Source organism: Engystomops pustulosus, unplaced genomic scaffold (genome assembly GCF_040894005.1).
Source record: "Engystomops pustulosus unplaced genomic scaffold, aEngPut4.maternal MAT_SCAFFOLD_158, whole genome shotgun sequence".
NCBI lineage: Eukaryota > Metazoa > Chordata > Amphibia > Anura > Leptodactylidae > Engystomops > Engystomops pustulosus.
In genome coordinates, this window is record NW_027285038.1 from 210,312 (window position 1) to 230,198 (window position 19,887).

The following is a 19,887-nucleotide window of genomic DNA, read 5'->3' on the forward strand; positions in this document are numbered from 1 at the left end:
TCACCAGCCTGCCATAGAGCCCCCCTCCTATCACCAGCCTGCCATAGAGCCCTCCTCCTATCACCAGCCTGCCATAGAGCCCCCCTCCTATCACCAGCCTGCCATAGAGCCCCCCTCCTATCACCAGCCTGCCATAGAGCCCCCCTCCTATCACCAGCCTGCCATAGAGCCCCCCTCCTATCACCAGCCTGCCATAGAGCCCCCATCCTATCACCAGCCTGCCATAGAGCCCCCTCCTACCACCAGCCTGCCATAGAGCCCCCCTCCTATCACCAGCCTGCCATAGAGCCCCCCTCCTATCACCAGCCTGCCATAGAGCCCCCCTCCTATCACCAGTCTCCCGCACAGCCCCCCTCCTATCACCAGCCTGCCATAGAGCCCCCCTCCTATCACCAGCCTGCCATAGAGCCCCCCTCCTATCACCAGCCTGCCATAGAGCCCCCCTCCTATCACCAGCCTGCCATAGAGCCCCCCTCCTATCACCAGCCTGCCATAGAGCCCCCCTCCTATCACCAGCCTGCCATAGAGCCCTCCTCCTATCACCAGCCTGCCATAGAGCCCTCCTCCTATCACCAGCTTCCCGCAGAGCCCCCCTCCCATCACCAGCCTGCCATAGAGCCCCCCTCCTATCACCAGCCTGCCATAGAGCCCCCATCCTATCACCAGCCTGCCATAGAGCCCCCCTCCTATCACCAGACGGCCATAGAGCCCTCCTCCTATCACCAGCCTGCCATAGAGCCCCCCTCCTATCACCAGCCTGGCATAGAGCCCCCCTCCTATCACCAGCCTGCCATAGAGCCCCCCTCCTATCACCAGCCTGGCATAGAGCCCCCCTCCTATCACCAGCCTGCCATAGAGCCCCCCTCCTATCACCAGCCTGCCATAGAGCCCCCCTCCTATCACCAGCCTGCCATAGAGCCCTCCTCCTATCACCAGTCTGCCATAGAGCCCTCCTCCTATCACCAGCCTGCCATAGAGCCCCCCTCCTATCACCAGCCTGCCATAGAGCCCCCCTCCTATCACCAGCCTGCCATAGAGCCCCCCTCCTATCACCAGCCTGCCATAGAGCCCCCATCCTATCACCAGCCTGCCATAGAGCCCCCCTCCTATCACCAGCCTGCCATAGAGCCCCCTCCTACCACCAGCCTGCCATAGAGCCCCCCTCCTATCACCAGCCTGCCATAGAGCCCTCCTCCTATCACCAGCCTGCCATAGAGCCCCCCTCCTATCACCAGCCTGCCATAGAGCCCTCCTCCTACCACCAGCCTCCCGCAGAGCCCCCCTCCTATCACCAGCCTGCTATAGAGCCCCCCTCCTATCACCAGCCTGCCATAGAGCCCCCCTCCTATCACCAGCCTGCCATAGAGCCCCCCTCCTATCACCAGCCTGCCATAGAGCCCCCTCCTATCACCAGCCTGCCATAGAGCCCTCCTCCTATCACCAGCCTGCCATAGAGCCCTACTCCTATCACCAGCCTGCCATAGAGCCCTCCTCCTATCACCAGCCTGCCATAGAGCCCCCCTCCTATCACCAGCCTGCCATAGAGCCCCCCTCCTATCACCAGCCTGCCATAGAGCCCCCCTCCTATCACCAGCCTGCCATAGAGCCCCCCTCCTATCACCAGCCTGCCATAGAGCCCCCATCCTATCACCAGCCTGCCATAGAGCCCCCCTCCTATCACCAGCCTGCCATAAAGCCCCCCTCCTATCACCAGCCTGCCATAGAGCCCCCCTCCTATCACCAGCCTCCCGCACAGCCCCCCTTCTATCACCAGCCTACCGCAGAGCCCCCCTCCTATCACCAGCCTGCCATAGAGCCCCCCTCCTATCACCAGCCTCCCGCACAGCCCCCCTTCTATCACCAGCCTACCGCAGAGCCCCCCTCCTATCACCAGCCTGCCATAGAGCCCCCCTCCTATCACCAGTCTCCCGCACAGCCCCCCTTCTATCACCAGCCTACCGCAGAGCCCCCCTCCTATCACCAGCCTGCCATAGAGCCCTCCTCCTACCACCAGCCTCCCGCAGAGCGCCCCTCCTATCACCAGCCTGCCATAGAGCCCCCCTCCTATCACCAGCCTGCCATAGAGCCCCCCTCCTATCACCAGCCTGCCATAGAGCCCCCATCCTATCACCAGCCTGCCATAGAGCCCCCCTCCTATCACCAGCCTGCCATAGAGCCCCCCTCCTATCACCAGCCTGCCATAGAGCCCCCCTCCTATCACCAGCCTGCCATAGAGCCCCCATCCTATCACCAGCCTGCCATAGAGCCCCCCTCCTATCACCAGCCTGCCATAGAGCCCCCATCCTATCACCAGCCTGCCATAGAGCCCCCCTCCTATCACCAGCCTGCCATAGAGCCCCCCTCCTATCACCAGCCTGCCATAGGGCCCTCCTCCTATCACCAGCCTGCCATAGAGCCCCCCTCCTATCACCAGCCTGCCATAGAGCCCCCCTCCAATCACCAGCCTGCCATAGAGCCCCCCTCCTATCACCAGCCTGCCATAGAGCCCCCCTCCTATCACCAGCCTGCCATAGAGCCCCCCTCCTATCACCAGCCTGCCATAGAGCCCTCCTCCTATCACCAACCTGCCATAGAGCCCCCCTCCTATCACCAGCCTGCCATAGAGCCCCCCTCCTATCACCAGCCTGCCATAGAGCCCTCCTCCTATCACCAGCCTGGAATAGAGACCCCTCCTATCACCAGGCTGCCATAGATCCCCCCTCCTATCACCAGCCTGCCATAGAGCCCCCCTCCTATCACCAGCCTGCCATAGAGCCCCCCTCCTATCACCAGCCTGCCATAGAGCCCTCCTCCTATCACCAGCCTGCCATAGAGCCCCCCTCCTATCACCAGCCTGCCATAGAGCCCTCCTCCTATCACCAGCCTGCCATAGAGCCCCCTCCTATCACCAGCCTGCCATAGAGCCCTCCTCCTATCACCAGCCTGCCATAGAGCCCTCCTCCTATCACCAGCCTGCCATAGAGCCCCCTCCTATCACCAGCCTGCCATAGAGCCCCCCTCCTATCACCAGCCTGCCATAGAGCCCCCTCCTATCACCAGCCTGCCATAGAGCCCTCCTCCTATCACCAGCCTGCCATAGAGCCCTCCTCCTATCACCAGCCTGCCATAGAGCCCCCTTCTATCACCAGCCTGCCATAGAGCCCCCCTCCTATCACCAGCCTGCCATAGAGCCCCCTCCTATCACCAGCCTGCCATAGAGCCCCCCTCCTATCACCAGCCTGCCATAGAGCCCCCCTCCTATCACCAGCCTGCCATAGAGCCCCCCTCCTATCACCAGCCTGCCATAGAGCCCTCCTCCTATCACCAGCCTGCCATAGAGCCCCCCTCCTATCACCAGCCTGCCATAGAGCCCTCCTCCTATCACCAGCCTGCCATAGAGCCCCCCTCCTATCACCAGCCTGCCATAGAGCCCCCCTCCTATCACCAGCCTGCCATAGAGCCCCCCTCCTATCACCAGCCTGCCATAGAGCCCCCCTCCTATCACCAGCCTGCCATAGAGCCCCCCTCCTATCACCAGCCTGCCATAGAGCCCCCCTCCTATCACCAGCCTGCCATAGAGCCCCCCTCCTATCACCAGCCTGCCATAGAGCCCCCCTCCTATCACCAGCCTGCCATAGAGCCCCCCTCCTATCACCAGCCTGCCATAGAGCCCTCCTCCTATCACCAGTCTGCCATAGGGCCCTCCTCCTATCACCAGCCTGCCATAGAGCCCCCCTCCTATCACCAGCCTGCCATAGAGCCCCCCTCCTATCACCAGCCTGGCATAGAGCCCCCCTCCTATCACCAGCCTGGCATAGAGCCCCCCTCCTATCACCAGCCTGCCATAGAGCCCCCCTCCTATCACCAGCCTGCCATAGAGCCCCCCTCCTATCACCAGCCTGCCATAGAGCCCCCCTCCTATCACCAGCCTGCCATAGAGCCCTCCTCCTATCACCAGCCTCCCGCACAGCCCCCCTCCTATCACCAGCCTGCCATAGAGCCCCCTCCTATCACCAGCCTGCCATAGAGCCCCCCTCCTATCACCAGTCTGCCATAGAGCCCCCCTCCTATCACCAGCCTGCCATAGAGCCCCCCTCCTATCACCAGCCTGCCATAGAGCCCCCCTCCTATCACCAGCCTGCCATAGAGCCCCCCTCCTATCACCAGCCTGCCATAGAGCCCCCCTCCTATCACCAGTCTGCCATAGAGCCCCCCTCCTATCACCAGCCTGCCATAGAGCCCCCCTCCTATCACCAGCCTGCCATAGAGCCCCCCTCCTATCACCAGCCTGCCATAGAGCCCCCCTCCTATCACCAGCCTGCCATAGAGCCCCCCTCCTATCACCAGCCTGGCATAGAGCCCCCCTCCTATCACCAGCCTGCCATAGAGCCCCCCTCCTATCACCAGCCTGCCATAGAGCCCCCCTCCTATCACCAGTCTGCCATAGAGCGACCCTCCTATCACCAGCCTGCCATAGAGCCCCCCTCCTATCACCAGCCTGCCATAGAGCCCCCCTCCTATCACCAGCCTGCCATAGAGCCCCCCTCCTATCACCAGCCTGCCATAGAGCCCTCCTCCTATCACCAGCCTGCCATAGAGCCCTCCTCCTATCACCAGCCTGCCATAGAGCCCCCCTCCTATCACCAGCCTGCCATAGAGCCCCCCTCCTATCACCAGTCTGCCATAGAGCCCCCCTCCTATCACCAGCCTGGCATAGAGCCCCCCTCCTATCACCAGCCTGGCATAGAGCCCCCATCCTATCACCAGCCTGCCATAGAGCCCCCCTCCTATCACCAGCCTGCCATAGAGCCCCCCTCCTATCACCAGCCTGCCATAGAGCCCCCCTCCTATCACCAGCCTGGCATAGAGTGCCCCCTCCAGTCCAGATTCTGGAGTTGCATTTACCTTTCCCCAGGAAATACTTGAAGTACCATCGTGTGTGGTATTCTGGGTTCTCCAGGTGAACGTCCGTCCGTCTCCAGACACCCGGGGTGTAGTCACTGCTCTGCACGACAAACACTACAAGGCTCAGCATTTCAGGAAATCACAACATGGTGGCGGGGGGATTCATAAGATAAGATGGAGACATGTAGAATAGGGGGTTATGCTAAGTACATGTAGAATATATAGGGGGCTATGCTAAGTACATGTAGAATATATAGGGGTTATGCTGGATACATGTAGAATATATAGGGGCTATGCTGGATACATGTAGTATATATATAGGGGCTATGCTGGGTACATGTAGTATATATAGGGGGCTATGCTGGATACATGTAGAATATATAGGGGTTATGCTAAGTACATGTAGAATATATAGGGGGCTATGCTAAGTACATGTAGAATATATAGGGGGTTATGCTAAGTACATGTAGAATATATAGGGGGCTATGCTGGATACATGTAGAATATATAGGGGGCTATGCTGGATACATGTAGTATATATAGGGGGCTATGCTGGATACATGTAGAATATATAGGGGCTATGCTGGATACATGTAGAATATATAGGGGGCTATGCTGGATACATGTAGTATATATAGGGGGCTATGTTGGATACATGTAGAATATATAGGGGCTATGCTGGATACATGTAGAATATATAGGGGGCTATGTTGGATACATGTAGAATATATAGGTGCTATTTTGGATACATGTAGGATATATAGGGGCTATGCTGGATACATGTAGAATATATAGGGGCTATGCCAAGTACATGTAGTATATATAGAGGATATGTTGGATACATGTAGTATATATAGGGGGCTATGCTGGATACATGTAGAATATATAGGGGCTATGCTGGATACATGTAGAATATATAGGGGGCTATGCTGGATACATGTAGAATATATAGGGGGCTATGCTGGATACATGTAGAATGTATAGGGGATATGCTGGATACATGTAGAATATATAGGGGCTATGCTGGATACATGTAGAATATATAGGGGCTATGCTGGATACATGTAGAATATATAGGGGCTATGCTGGATACATGTAGAATATATAGGGCAGTGATGGCGAACCTTTTAGAGACCGAGTGCCCAAACTACATCAAAGACGCACTTATTTATCACAAAGTGCCAACACAGAAATGTAATGTGTGATTTATACTCCCTCCTCTGTCAAAGCTTTCATTGATAACAGCCCCTGAGGACACCAATAAAGCAGAAAATAGTCCCAGGTAGAGCTGTCACTTTAAAATAGCTCTGTGCACAGCAAGTCCTGGGCTGTCTGGGACTGCAAGAAGATACCTGGAGTCATCTCTGGTGATGGCCTGAGTGCCCACAGAAAGAGCTCCGAGTGCCACCTCCGGCACCCGTGCCATAGGTTCACCATCACTGATATAGGGGCTATGCTAGGTACATGTAGACTATATAGGGGCTATGCTGGATACATGTAGACTATATAGGGGCTATGCTGGATACATGTAGAATATATAGGGGGCTATGCTGGATACATGTAGAATATATAGGGGCTATGCTGGATACATGTAGAATATATAGGGCTATGCTGGATACATGTAGAATATATAGGGGCTATGCTGGATACATGTAGAATATATGGGGGCTATGCTGGATACATGTAGAATATATAGGGGCTATGCTGGATACATGTAGAATATATAGGGGCTATGCTGGATACATGTAGAATATATGGGGGCTATGCTGGATACATGTAGAATATATAGGGGCTATGCTGGATACATGTAGAATATATAGGGGCTATGCTGGATACATGTAGAATATATAGGGGCTATGCTGGATACATGTAGTATATATATAGGGGCTATGCTGGGTACATGTAGAATATATAGGGGCTATGCTGGATACATGTAGAATATATAGGGGCTATGCTGGGTACATGTAGAATATATAGGGGCTATGCTGGATACATGTAGAATGTCTATAACCTGCCAGCAGCCCTATGTGCGCCTGTTTCGGGCAGCGCGTAGAGACGTCTGACAAACATAGTCACCGTCCCTTTGCTTGGTGCGCAAGCAGCGATACATTCCCCACAGCGTCTATTCCTATAACATAAGCAGGAGAAGCGTCTGACCAGCATTTCTGTAGCTCTTGTAGTAATTTGCTCTCACAGCTCATGTGCCGCTCATGTGGGTGTAATTCTGATGTATAGGTAATAATGTGATATATGGGAATATGAAATGTACCTCATCTGAAGATCCATTCTCCACCCGAAACCTCCCAGCCCTCTGTATGGCTCCGTCAGCGTCACTAGAAATGAGCTGTGGACATAAGAGAAGATACGATAATATCCAAAACTGCACACAGGGGGTCTCAGCCGCTAGAGGAGCAGAGGATAGAAGGGTCACAACAGGAGGAGCAGAGCAGAGGATAGAAGGGTCACAGCAGGAGGAGCAGAGCAGAGGATAGAAGGATCACAGCAGGAGGAGAAGAGCAGAGGATAGAAGGATCACAGCAGGAGGAGCAGAGGATAGAAGGATCACAGCAGGAGGAGAGGAGCAGAGGATAGAAGGATCACAGCAGGAGGAGAGGAGCAGAGGATAGAAGGATCACAGCAGGAGGAGCAGAGGATAGAAGGATCACAGCAGGAGGAGCAGAGGATAGAAGGGTCACAGCAGGAGGAGCAGAGCAGAGGATAGAAGGATCACATCAGGAGGAGAGGAGCAGAGGATAGAAGGATCACAGCAGGAGGAGCAGATGATAGAAGGATCACAGCAGGAGGAGCAGAGGATAGAAGGGTCACAGCAGGAGGAGCAGAGCAGAGGATAGAAGGATCACATCAGGAGGAGAGGAGCAGAGGATAGAAGGATCACAGCAGGAGGAGCAGAGGATAGAAGGATCACAGCAGGAGGAGCAGAGCAGAGGATAGAAGGATCACATCAGGAGGAGAGGAGCAGAGGATAGAAGGATCACAGCAGGAGGAGCAGAGGATAGAAGGGTCACAGCAGGAGGAGCAGAGCAGAGGATAGAAGGATCACAGCAGGAGGAGCGGAGCAGAGGATAGAAGGATCCCAGCAGGAGGAGCAAAGCAGAGGATAGAAGGATCACAGCAGGAGGAGCAGAGGATAGAAGGATCACAGCAGGAGGAGCAGAGGATAGAAGGGTCACAGCAGGAGGAGCAGAGCAGAGGATAGAAGGATCACATCAGGAGGAGAGGAGCAGAGGATAGAAGGATCACATCAGGAGGAGAGGAGCAGAGGATAGAAGGATCACAGCAGGAGGAGCAGAGGATAGAAGGGTCACAGCAGGAGGAGCAGAGCATAGGATAGAAGGATCACATCAGGAGGAGAGGAGCAGAGGATAGAAGGGTCAAAGCAGGAGGAGAGGAGCAGAGGATAGAAGGATCACAGCAGGAGGAGCAGAGGATAGAAGGATCACAGCAGGAGGAGAGGAGCATAGAATAGAAGGATCACAGCAGGAGGAGAGGAGCAGAGGATAGAAGGGTCACAGCAGGAAGAGCAGAGGATAGAAGGGTCACAGAAGGAGGAGAGGAGCAGAGGATAGAAGGATCACAGCAGGAGGAGAGGAGCAGAGGATAGAAGGATCACAGCAGGAGGAGCAGATGATAGAAGGATCACAGCAGGAGGAGCAGAGGATAGAAGGGTCACAGCAGGAGGAGCAGAGCAGAGGATAGAAGGATCACATCAGGAGGAGAGGAGCAGAGGATAGAAGGATCACAGCAGGAGGAGCAGAGGATAGAAGGATCACAGCAGGAGGAGCAGAGCAGAGGATAGAAGGATCACATCAGGAGGAGAGGAGCAGAGGATAGAAGAATCACAGCAGGAGGAGCAGAGGATAGAAGGGTCACAGCAGGAGGAGCAGAGCAGAGGATAGAAGGATCACAGCAGGAGGAGCGGAGCAGAGGATAGAAGGATCCCAGCAGGAGGAGCAAAGCAGAGGATAGAAGGATCACAGCAGGAGGAGCAGAGGATAGAAGGATCACAGCAGGAGGAGCAGAGGATAGAAGGGTCACAGCAGGAGGAGCAGAGCAGAGGATAGAAGGATCACATCAGGAGGAGAGGAGCAGAGGATAGAAGGATCACATCAGGAGGAGAGGAGCAGAGGATAGAAGGATCACAGCAGGAGGAGCAGAGGATAGAAGGGTCACAGCAGGAGGAGCAGAGCAGAGGATAGAAGGATCACATCAGGAGGAGAGGAGCAGAGGATAGAAGGGTCAAAGCAGGAGGAGAGGAGCAGAGGATAGAAGGATCACAGCAGGAGGAGCAGAGGATAGAAGGATCACAGCAGGAGGAGAGGAGCATAGAATAGAAGGATCACAGCAGGAGGAGAGGAGCAGAGGATAGAAGGGTCACAGCAGGAAGAGCAGAGGATAGAAGGGTCACAGAAGGAGGAGAGGAGCAGAGGATAGAAGGATCACAGCAGGAGGAGAGGAGCAGAGGATAGAAGGATCACAGCAGGAGGAGAAGAGCAGAGGATAGAAGGATCACAGCAGGAGGAGAGGAGCAGAGGATAGAAGGATCACAGCAGGAGGAGCGGAGCAGAGGATAGAAGGATCCCAGAATGAGGAGCAAAGCAGAGGATAGAAGGATCACAGCAGGAGGAGCAGAGGATAGAAGGATCACAGCAGGAGGAGCAGAGGATAGAAGGGTCACAGCAGGAGGAGCAGAGGATAGAAGGATCACAGCAGGAGGAGCAGAGGATAGAAGGATCACAGCAGAAGGAGCAGAGGATAGAAGGGTCACAGCAGGAGGAGCAGAGCAGAGGATAGAAGGATCACATCAGGAGGAGAGGAGCAGAGGATAGAAGGATCACAGCAGGAGGAGCAGAGGATAGAAGGGTCACAGCAGGAGGAGCAGAGCAGAGGATAGAAGGATCACATCAGGAGGAGAGGAGCAGAGGATAGAAGGATCACAGCAGGAGGAGCAGAGGATAGAAGGATCACAGCAGGAGGAGCAGAGGATAGAAGGATCACAGCAGGAGGAGAGGAGCAGAGGATAGAAGGATCACAGCAGGAGGAGAGGAGCAGAGGATAGAAGGATCACAGCAGGAGGAGAAGAGCAGAGGATAGAAGGATCACAGCAGGAGGAGAAGAGCAGAGGATAGAAGGATCACAGCAGGAGGAGCAGAGGATAGCGGGGGCACAGCAGGAGGAGCAAAGCAGAGGATAGAAGGGTCACAGCAGGAGGAGCAGAGGATAGAAGGATCACAGCAGGAGGAGAGGAGCAGAGGATAGAAGGGTCACAGCAGGAGGAGCAGAGGATAGAAGGGTCACAGCAGGAGGAGCAGAGGATAGAAGGGTCACAGCAGGAGGAGCAGAGCAGAGGATAGAAGGATCACATCAGGAGGAGAGGAGCAGAGGATAGAAGGGTCACAGCAGGAGGAGAGGAGCAGAGGATAGAAGGATCACAGCAGGAGGAGAGGAGCAGAGGATAGAAGGATCACAGCAGGAGGAGCAGAGCAGAGGATAGAAGGGTCAAAGCAGGAGGAGAGGAGCAGAGGATAGAAGGGTCACAGCAGGAAGAGCAGAGGATAGAAGGGTCACAGAAGGAGGAGAGGAGCAGAGGATAGAAGGATCACAGCAGGAGGAGAGGAGCAGAGGATAGAAGGATCACAGCAGGAGGAGAGGAGCAGAGGATCACAGCAAAAGGAGAGGAGCAGAGGATAGAAGGATCACAGCAGGAGGAGCAGAGGATAGAAGGGTCAAAGCAGGAGGAGAGGAGCAGAGGATAGAAGGATCACAGCAGGAGGAGAGGAGCAGAGGATAGAAGGATCACAGCAGGAGGAGAGGAGCAGAGGATAGAAGGCTCACAGCAGGAGGAGAGGAGCAGAGGATAGAAGGATCACAGCAGGAGAAGAGGAGCAGAGGATAGAAGGATCACAGCAGGAGGAGAGGAGCAGAGGATAGAAGGATCACAGCAGGAGGAGCAGAGCAGAGGATAGAAGGATCACAGCAGGAGGAGAGGAGCAGAGGATAGAAGGATCACAGCAGGAGGAGCAGAGCAGAGGATAGAAGGATCACAGCAGGACGAGAGGAGCAGAGAACAGAAGGATCACAGCAGGAGGAGAGGAGCAGAGAACAGATGGATCATAGCAGGAGGAGCAGAGCAGAGGATAGAAGGATCACAGAAGGAGGAGAGGAGCAGAGGATAGAAGGGTCACAGCAGGAGGAGAGGAGCAGAGAACAGAAGGATCACAGCAGGAGGAGCAGAGGATAAAAGGGTCACAGCAGGAGGAGAGGAGCATTGGATAGAAGGATCACAGCAGGAGGAGAGGAGCAGAGGATAGAAGGATCACAGCAGGAGGAGCAGAGGATAGAAGGGTCACAGCAGGAGGAGAGGAGCATTGGATAGAAGGATCACAGCAGGAGGAGAGGAGCATTGGATAGAAGGATCACAGCAGGAGGAGCAGAGGATAGAAGGGTCACAGCAGGAGGAGCAGAGGATAGAAGGATCACAGCAGGAGGAGCAGAGGATAGAAGGATCACAGCAGGAGGAGAGGAGCAGAGCATAGAAGGATCACAGCAGGAGGAGAGGAGCAGAGGATAGAAGGATCACAGCAGGAGGAGAGGAGCAGAGGATAGTAGGATCACAGCAGGAGGAGCAGAGCAGAGGATAGAAGGATCACAGCAGGAGGAGCGGAGCAGAGGATAGAAGGATCACAGCAGGAGGAGAGGAGCAGAGGATAGAAGGGTCACAGCAGGACGAGAGGAGCAGAGAACAGAAGGATCACAGCAGGAAGAGCAGAGGATAAAAGGGTCACAGCAGGAGGAGAGGAGCATTTGATAGAAGGATCACAGCAGGAGGAGAGGAGCAGAGGATAGAAGGATCACAGCAGGAGGAGCAGAGGATAGAAGGGTCACAGCAGGAGGAGAGGAGCATTGGATAGAAGGATCACAGCAGGAGGAGCAGAAGATAGAAGGGTCACAGCAGGAGGAGCAGAGGATAGAAGGATCACAGCAGGAGGAGCAGAGGATAGAAGGATCACAGCAGGAGGAGAGGAGCAGAGCATAGAAGGATCACAGCAGGAGGAGAGGAGCAGAGGATAGAAGGATCACAGCAGGAGGAGCAGAGGATAGTAGGTTCATAGCAGGAGGAAAGGAGCAGAGGATAGAAGGGTCACAGCAGGAGGAGAGGAGCAGAGGATAGAAGGTTCATAGCAGGAGGAAAGGAGCAGAGGATAGAAGGGTCACAGCAGGAGGAGAGGAGCAGAGGATAGAAGGGTCACAGCAGGAGGAGAGTAGCAGAGGATAGAAGGATCACAGCAGGAGGAGAGGAGCAGAGCATAGAAGGATCACAGCAGGAGGAGAGGAGCAGATGATAGAAGGATCACAGCAGGAGGAGAGGAGCAGAGGATAGAAGGATCACAGCAGAAGGAGAGGAGCAGAGGATAGTAGGATCACAGCATGAGGAGCAGAGCAGAGGATAGAAGGATCACAGCAGGAGGAGCGGAGCAGAGGATAGAAGGATCACAGCAGGAGGAGAGGAGCAGAGGATAGAAGGGTCACAGCAGGAGGAGAGGAGCAGAGAACAGAAGGATCACAGCAGGAGGAGAGGAGCAGAGCAGAGGATAGAAGGATCACAGCAGGAGGAGCAGAGGATAAAAGGGTCACAGCAGGAGGAGAGGAGCATTGGATAGAAGGATCACAGCAGGAGGAGCGGAGCAGAGGATAGAAGGATCACAGCAGGAGGAGCAGAGGATAGAAGGGTCACAGCAGGAGGAGAGGAGCATTGGATAGAAGGATCACATCAGGAGGAGCAGAGGATAGAAGGGTCACAGCAGGAGGAGCAGAGGATAGAAGGATCACAGCAGGAGGAGCAGAGGATAGAAGGATCACAGCAGGAGGAGAGGAGCAGAGCATAGAAGGATCACAGCAGGAGGAGAGGAGCAGAGGATAGAAGGATCACAGCAGGAGGAGCAGAGGATACTAGGATCACAGCAGGAGGAGCAGAGGATAGAAGGTTCATAGCAGGAGGAAAGGAGCAGAGGATAGAAGGGTCACAGCAGGAGGAGAGGAGCAGAGGATAGAAGGGTCACAGCAGGAGGAGAGTAGCAGAAGATAGAAGGATCACAGCAGGAGGAGCGGAGCAGAGGATAGAAGGATCACAGCAGGAGGAGAGGAGCAGAGGATAGAAGGATCACAGCAGGAGGAGCGGAGCAGAGGATAGAAGGATCACAGCAGGAGGAGCGGAGCAGAGGATAGAAGGATCACAGCAGGAGGAGAGGAGCAGAGGATAGAAGGATCACAGCAGGAGGAGCAGAGGATAGAAGGATCACAGCAGGAGGAGCAGAGGATAGAAGGCTCACAGCAGGAGGAGCAGAGGATAGAGGGGGCACAGCAGGAGGAGCAAAGCAGAGGATAGAAGGATCACAGAGGGAGGAGAGGAGCAGAGGATAGAAGGATCACAGCAGGAGGAGCGGAGCAGAGGATAGAAGGGTCAAAGCAGGAGGAGAGGAGCAGAGGATAGAAGGATCACAGAAGGAGGATAGGAGCAGAGGATAGAAGGATCACAGCAGGAGGAGAGGAGCAGAGGATAGAAGGATCACAGCAGGAGGAGAGGAGCAGAGGATAGAAGGATCACAGCAGGAGGAGCGGAGCAGAGGATAGAAGGATCACAGCAGGAGGAGCAGAGGATAGAAGGGTCACAGCAGGAGGAGAGGATCAGAGGATAGAAGGGTCACAGCAGGAGGAGCAGAGGATAGAAGGATCACAGCAGGAGGAGCAGAGGATAGAAGGATCACAGCAGGAGGAGAGGAGCAGAGCATAGAAGGATCACAGCAGGAGGAGAGGAGCAGAGGAGAGAAGGATCACGGCAGGAGGAGCAGAGGATACTAGGATCACAGCAGGAGGAGCAGAGGATAGAAGGTTCATAGCAGGAGGAAAGGAGCAGAGGATAGAAGGGTCACAGCAGGAGGAGAGGAGCAGAGGATAGAAGGGTCACAGCAGGAGGAGAGTAGCAGAGGATAGAAGGATCACAGCAGGAGGAGCGGAGCAGAGGATAGAAGGATCACAGCAGGAGGAGAGGAGCAGAGGATAGAAGGATCACAGCAGGAGGAGCGGAGCAGAGGATAGAAGGATCACAGCAGGAGGAGCGGAGCAGAGGATAGAAGGATCACAGCAGGAGGAGAGGAGCAGAGGATAGAAGGATCACAGCAGGAGGAGCAGAGGATAGAAGGATCACAGCAGGAGGAGCAGAGGATAGAAGGCTCACAGCAGGAGGAGCAGAGGATAGAGGGGGCACAGCAGGAGGAGCAAAGCAGAGGATAGAAGGATCACAGAGGGAGGAGAGGAGCAGAGGATAGAAGGATCACAGCAGGAGGAGCGGAGCAGAGGATAGAAGGGTCAAAGCAGGAGGAGAGGAGCAGAGGATAGAAGGATCACAGCAGGAGGATAGGAGCAGAGGATAGAAGGATCACAGCAGGAGGAGAGGAGCAGAGGATAGAAGGATCACAGCAGGAGGAGAGGAGCAGAGGATAGAAGGATCACAGCAGGAGGAGCAGAGGATAAAAGGATCCAAACAGGAGGAGAGGAGAAGAGGATAGAAGGATCACAGCAGGAGGAGAGGAGCAGAGGATAGAAGGATCAAAGCAGGAGGAGAGGAGCAGAGGATAGAAGGGTCACAGCAGGAGGAGAGTAGCAGAGGATAGAAGGATCACAGCAGGAGGAGAGGAGCAGAGGATAGAAGGATCACAGCAGGAGGAGAGGAGCAGAGGATAGAAGGATCACAGCAGGAGGAGTGGAGCAGAGGATAGAAGGGTCAAAGCAGGAGGAGAGGAGCAGAGGATAGAAGGATTACAGCAGGAGGATAGGAGCAGAGGATAGAAGGATCACAGCAGGAGGAGCAGAGGATAGAAGGGTCACAGCAGGAGGAGAGGAGCAGAGGATAGAAGGATCACAGCAGGAGGAGCAGAGGATAGAAGGATCACAGCAGGAGGAGAGGAGCAGAGGATAGAAGGGTCACAGCAGGAGGAGCAGAGGATAGAAGGATCACAGCAGGAGTAGAGGAGCAGAGGATAGAAGGATCACAGCAGGAGGAGAAGAGCAGAGGATAGAAGGGTCACAGCAGGAGGAGAGGAGCAGAGGATAGAAGGATCACAGCAGGAGGAGAGGAGCAGAGGATAGAAGGATCACAGCAGGAGGAGAGGAGCAGAGGATAGAAGGATCACAGCAGGAGGAGAGGAGCAGAGGATAGAAGGATCACAGCAGGAGGAGTGGAGCAGAGGATAGAAGGGTCAAAGCAGGAGGAGAGGAGCAGAGGATAGAAGGATCACAGCAGGAGGAGAGGAGCAGAGGATAGAAGGGTCACAGCAGGAGGAGAGGAGCAGAGGATAGAAGGATCACAGCAGGAGTAGAGGAGCAGAGGATAGAAGGATCACAGCAGGAGGAGAAGAGCAGAGGATAGAAGGGTCACAGCAGGAGGAGAGGAGCAGAGGATAGAAGGATCACAGCAGGAGGAGAGGAGCAGAGGATAGAAGGATCACAGCAGGAGGAGAGGAGCAGAGGATAGAAGGATCACAGCAGGAGGAGCAGAGGATAGAGGGGGCACAGCAGGAGGAGCAAAGCAGAGGATAGAAGGGTCACAGCAGGAGGAGAGGAGCAGAGGATAGAAGGATCACAGCAGGAGGAGAGGAGCAGAGGATAGAAGGGTCACAGCAGAAGGAGAGGAGCAGAGGATAGAAGGATCACAGCAGGAGGAGTGGAGGACAGAAGGATCACAGCAGGAGGAGCAGAGGATAGAAGGGTCACAGCAGGAGGAGCAGAGGATAGAAGGATCACAGCAGGAGGAGCGGAGCAGAGGATAGAAGGGTCACAGAAGGAGGAGAGGAGCAGAGGATAGAAGGATCACAGCAGGAGGAGAGGAGCAGAGGATAGAAGGATCACAGCAGGAGAAGAGGAGCAGAGGATAGAAGGATCACAGCAGGAGGAGAGGAGCAGATGATAGAAGGATCACAGGAGGAGGAGAGGAGCAGAGGATAGAAGGGTCAAAGCAGGAGGAGAGGAGCAGAGGATAGAAGGATCACAGCAGGAGGAGAGGAGCAGAGGATAGAAGGGTCACAGCAGGAGGAGAGGAGCAGAGGATAGAAGGATCACAGCAGGAGTAGAGGAGCAGAGGATAGAAGGATCACAGCAGGAGGAGAAGAGCAGAGGATAGAAGGGTCACAGCAGGAGGAGAGGAGCAGAGGATAGAAGGATCACAGCAGGAGGAGAGGAGCAGAGGATAGAAGGATCACAGCAGGAGTAGAGGAGCAGAGGATAGAAGGATCACAGCAGGAGGAGCAGAGGATAGAGGGGGCACAGCAGGAGGAGCAAAGCAGAGGATAGAAGGGTCACAGCAGGAGGAGAGGAGCAGAGGATAGAAGGATCACAGCAGGAGGAGAGGAGCAGAGGATAGAAGGGTCACAGCAGGAGGAGAGGAGCAGAGGATAGAAGGATCACAGCAGGAGGAGTGGAGGACAGAAGGATCACAGCAGGAGGAGCAGAGGATAGAAGGATCACAGCAGGAGGAGCGGAGCAGAGGATAGAAGGATCACAGCAGGAGGAGCGGAGCAGAGGATAGAAGGGTCACAGAAGGAGGAGAGGAGCAGAGGATAGAAGGATCACAGCAGGAGGAGAGGAGCAGAGGATAGAAGGATCACAGCAGGAGAAGAGGAGCAGAGGATAGAAGGATCACAGCAGGAGGAGAGGAGCAGATGATAGAAGGATCACAGGAGGAGGAGAGGAGCAGAGGATAGAAGGATCACAGCAGGAGGAGAGGAGCAGAGGATAGAAGGATCACAGCAGGAGGAGCAGAGGATAGAAGGATCACAGCAGGAGGAGATGAGCAGAGGATAGAAGGATCACAGCAGGAGGAGATGAGCAGAGGATAGAAGGATCACAGCAGGAGTAGAGGAGCAGAGGATAGAAGGATCACAGCAGGAGGAGAGGAGCAGAGGATAGAAGGGTCACAGCAGGAGGAGAGGAGCAGAGGATAGAAGGATCACAGCAGGAGGAGAGGAGCAGAGGATAGAAGGATCACAGCAGGAGGAGCGGAGCAGAGAATATAAGAGTCAAAGCAGGAGGAGAGGAGCAGAGAACAGAAGGATCACAGCAGGAGGAGAGGAGCATAGAATAGAAGGATCACAGCAGTAGGAGAGGAGCAGAGGATAGAAGGATCACAGCAGGAGGAGAGGAGCAGAGGATAGAAGGATCACAGCAGGAGGAGCAGAGCAGAGGATATAAGAGTCAAAGCAGGAGGAGAGGAGCAGAGAACAGAAGGATCACAGCTTGAGGAGAGGAGCATAGAATAGAAGGATCACAGCAGGAGGAGTGGAGGACAGAAGGATCACAGCAGGGGGAGAGGAGGATCACAGCAGGAGGTGATTTTTTTCTTCAATCTAGTAATTTTCTGATTTCTAAATGTTCCGCTCATCATACAGTTACTTACCACCCACATTTGTCACCAATTTGCATATTGGAATCATTTTTAAGCATTTAAGCATTGATTTCTTCAGGAAATGAAAAAGCTTAGAATTCTAATTTTAAAAAACCTTAAAGAATAAAATATTTTGCTTAACTCTGCACTAAGCTAAAATCTTTCTCTAAATTACCCTCCCAGTTTGCCTGCTAGCAGGGGTTTTACATTGTCCCCCTGGCTGCTCTCTCTTCCTTTGTTTTGATTGGTAACCATGGGAATCCATATCTACATGTTGGAGATGAGTGGAGGGTGGCTGGATCTTGTTGAGAGGGGTCACAAGCATGTGACTGGTTATGCAGTTATGAAGGTGCGGCAGTGCGGAGGGACGGGAGAGTCAGTGCATATGGTATGTGAGGAGCAGTGTGTGGGTGTAGGTGAGTGCACAATACTGTGACCTGCACCGGAAAGGGGGGTCATAGAGCAAAATCAGTCATTGATTAAAAAAAAAACAGACAGTACTTTAGGGAGGGGTCCTTTCAGAGAGGCGGTCTTCACACACACAGAATGTGATGTCCCCATGCGGTGTAGTAGATTACTGTGTGATCCTTTCTGACCAGAGATCCAGGGCTCTGTGCTATTAGCTCTGCGTCTTCCCTGCCTTGCTCTGTACAAAGCAGTAACACTGGAAATTCTGTGTCCTGATTGGCTGAGCTGCTTGTTCAGGTGAATGCCCTCAGTGCTCTGGCCTCAGTGCCCTTAGAATTATGGGTAGTGAGGGAAGCTGCTCTGGCCTCAGTTCCTGTCACAACCAGGAAGTGCCCGCCCACTTCAGGAGACCCTGGAGGGATTTTACAGATAGGACAGGATACGAGGCTGGATCTCAGGGTATGTAGAAGCCAGCAGCTTGATCCAGTATCTTTGACATTGTTGTCGAGAGTTCTATCCATCTATCCAAAACTATTTTTTGTCAAGTAACTTTACAGTTATTTTCTAAAGAAAATTTTAAAAACATTTATTTTATTTTTTAGGAACAAACTGTACCAGCCTTATATATACTATGATACTATGATACCTGACAAAGCTTTGCAAGGCATTCATATTAAATTCCCCCTAAAATGGCTCCAGCAGGGCACAGAACAGCACAAAAGGGCAAAGCATGGCACACGGCATGGCACAGAAGGGCAAAGCATGGCACACTGCATGGCACAGAAGGGCAAAGCATGGCACACAGCATGGCACAGAAGGGCACACAGCATGGCACAGAAGGGCAAAGCATGGCACACAGCATGGCACAGAAGGGCAAAGCATGACACAAGGGCACAGCAGGGCACGGAAGGGCAAAGCATGGCACAGAAAGGGAAAGCATGGCACAGAAGGGCAAAGCATGGCACAGAAGGGCACAGCATGGCACAGCATGGCACATTAGGGCCCAGAAGGGCACAGCATGGCACAGAAGGGCACAGCATTGCACACAGCATGGCACAGAAGGGCAAAGCATGGCACAGAATAGCACAGAAGGGCACAGAACGGCAGAGAAGGGCAAAGCATGGCACACGGCATGGCACAGAAGGGCACACAGCATGGCACAGAAGGGCAAAGCATGGCACAGAAGGGCAAAGCATGGCACAGAAGGGCAAAGCATGGCAATGGCATGGCACAGAGGGGCACAGCATGGCAAACGGCATGGCACAGAAGGGCACAACAAAGCACAGAAGGGCACAGCATGGCACAGTAGGGCCCAGAAGGGCACACAGCATGGCACAGATGGGCAAAGCATGGCACAAAAGGGCAAAGCATGGCACAAAAGGGCAAAGCATGGCACAAAGCGGCAAAGCATGGCACAAAGCATGGCACAGAAGGGCCCAAAAGGGCACAGAATGGCAAAGCATGGCACACAGCATGGCACAGAATGGCAAAGCAAGGCATATAGCATGGCACAGAAGGGCACAGCAGGGCACAGAATGGCAAAGCATGGCACAGCAGGGCACAGCATGGCACACAGCAGGACACAGCATGGCACACAGCATGGCACACAGCAGGACACAGCATGGCACACAGCAGGACACAGCATGGCACAGAAGGGCTTTTGCCAAATCACTTTTAATGTGCCCTAATATAACAGAACATTGTAAACCCCCAACATATCACCTCATCTCGGAAACTAGACCCGTCAAGGATATTATAAAAGGGTGTAGAGAGCGTTTTGATCCCACAAATCCGCCACATTAGGGTTTACAGATAGTCCTGTATGATGCACTGGTATTCATCTAGGGGTGCAGTGAGTATTTGTTATGGAGCTGTTACCAAAATATTAGTATGTGGAAAGAAAATGATGGAAAAAGTCATATGAATTTGTAAATGACATTGGGGCATATACTATGTTCAGTGAGTACTATGTGCAGGGTGTGTACTATGTGCAGTATGTACTATGTGCAGGGGGTGTACTATGCGCAGTGTCCTGTGTACTATGCGCAGTGTCCTGTGTACTATGTGCAGTGTGTACTATGTGCAGGGGGGTACTATGTGCAGGGGGGTACTATGTGCAG

The 19,887-nt window shown here is 53.9% G+C and overlaps 1 protein-coding gene across 1 annotated transcript in view; it reads right to left on the bottom strand.

Moving 5' to 3' along the window:
• GARNL3 (GTPase activating Rap/RanGAP domain like 3) overlaps positions 1-19,887 on the bottom strand; it is a 236,191-nt gene that overhangs the window by 195,403 nt on the left and 20,901 nt on the right. The window contains 2 exon segments of the mRNA XM_072131865.1: positions 4,906-5,005; positions 7,175-7,249. Of these exon segments, the coding sequence (XP_071987966.1) occupies positions 4,906-5,005; positions 7,175-7,249 (175 nt within the window).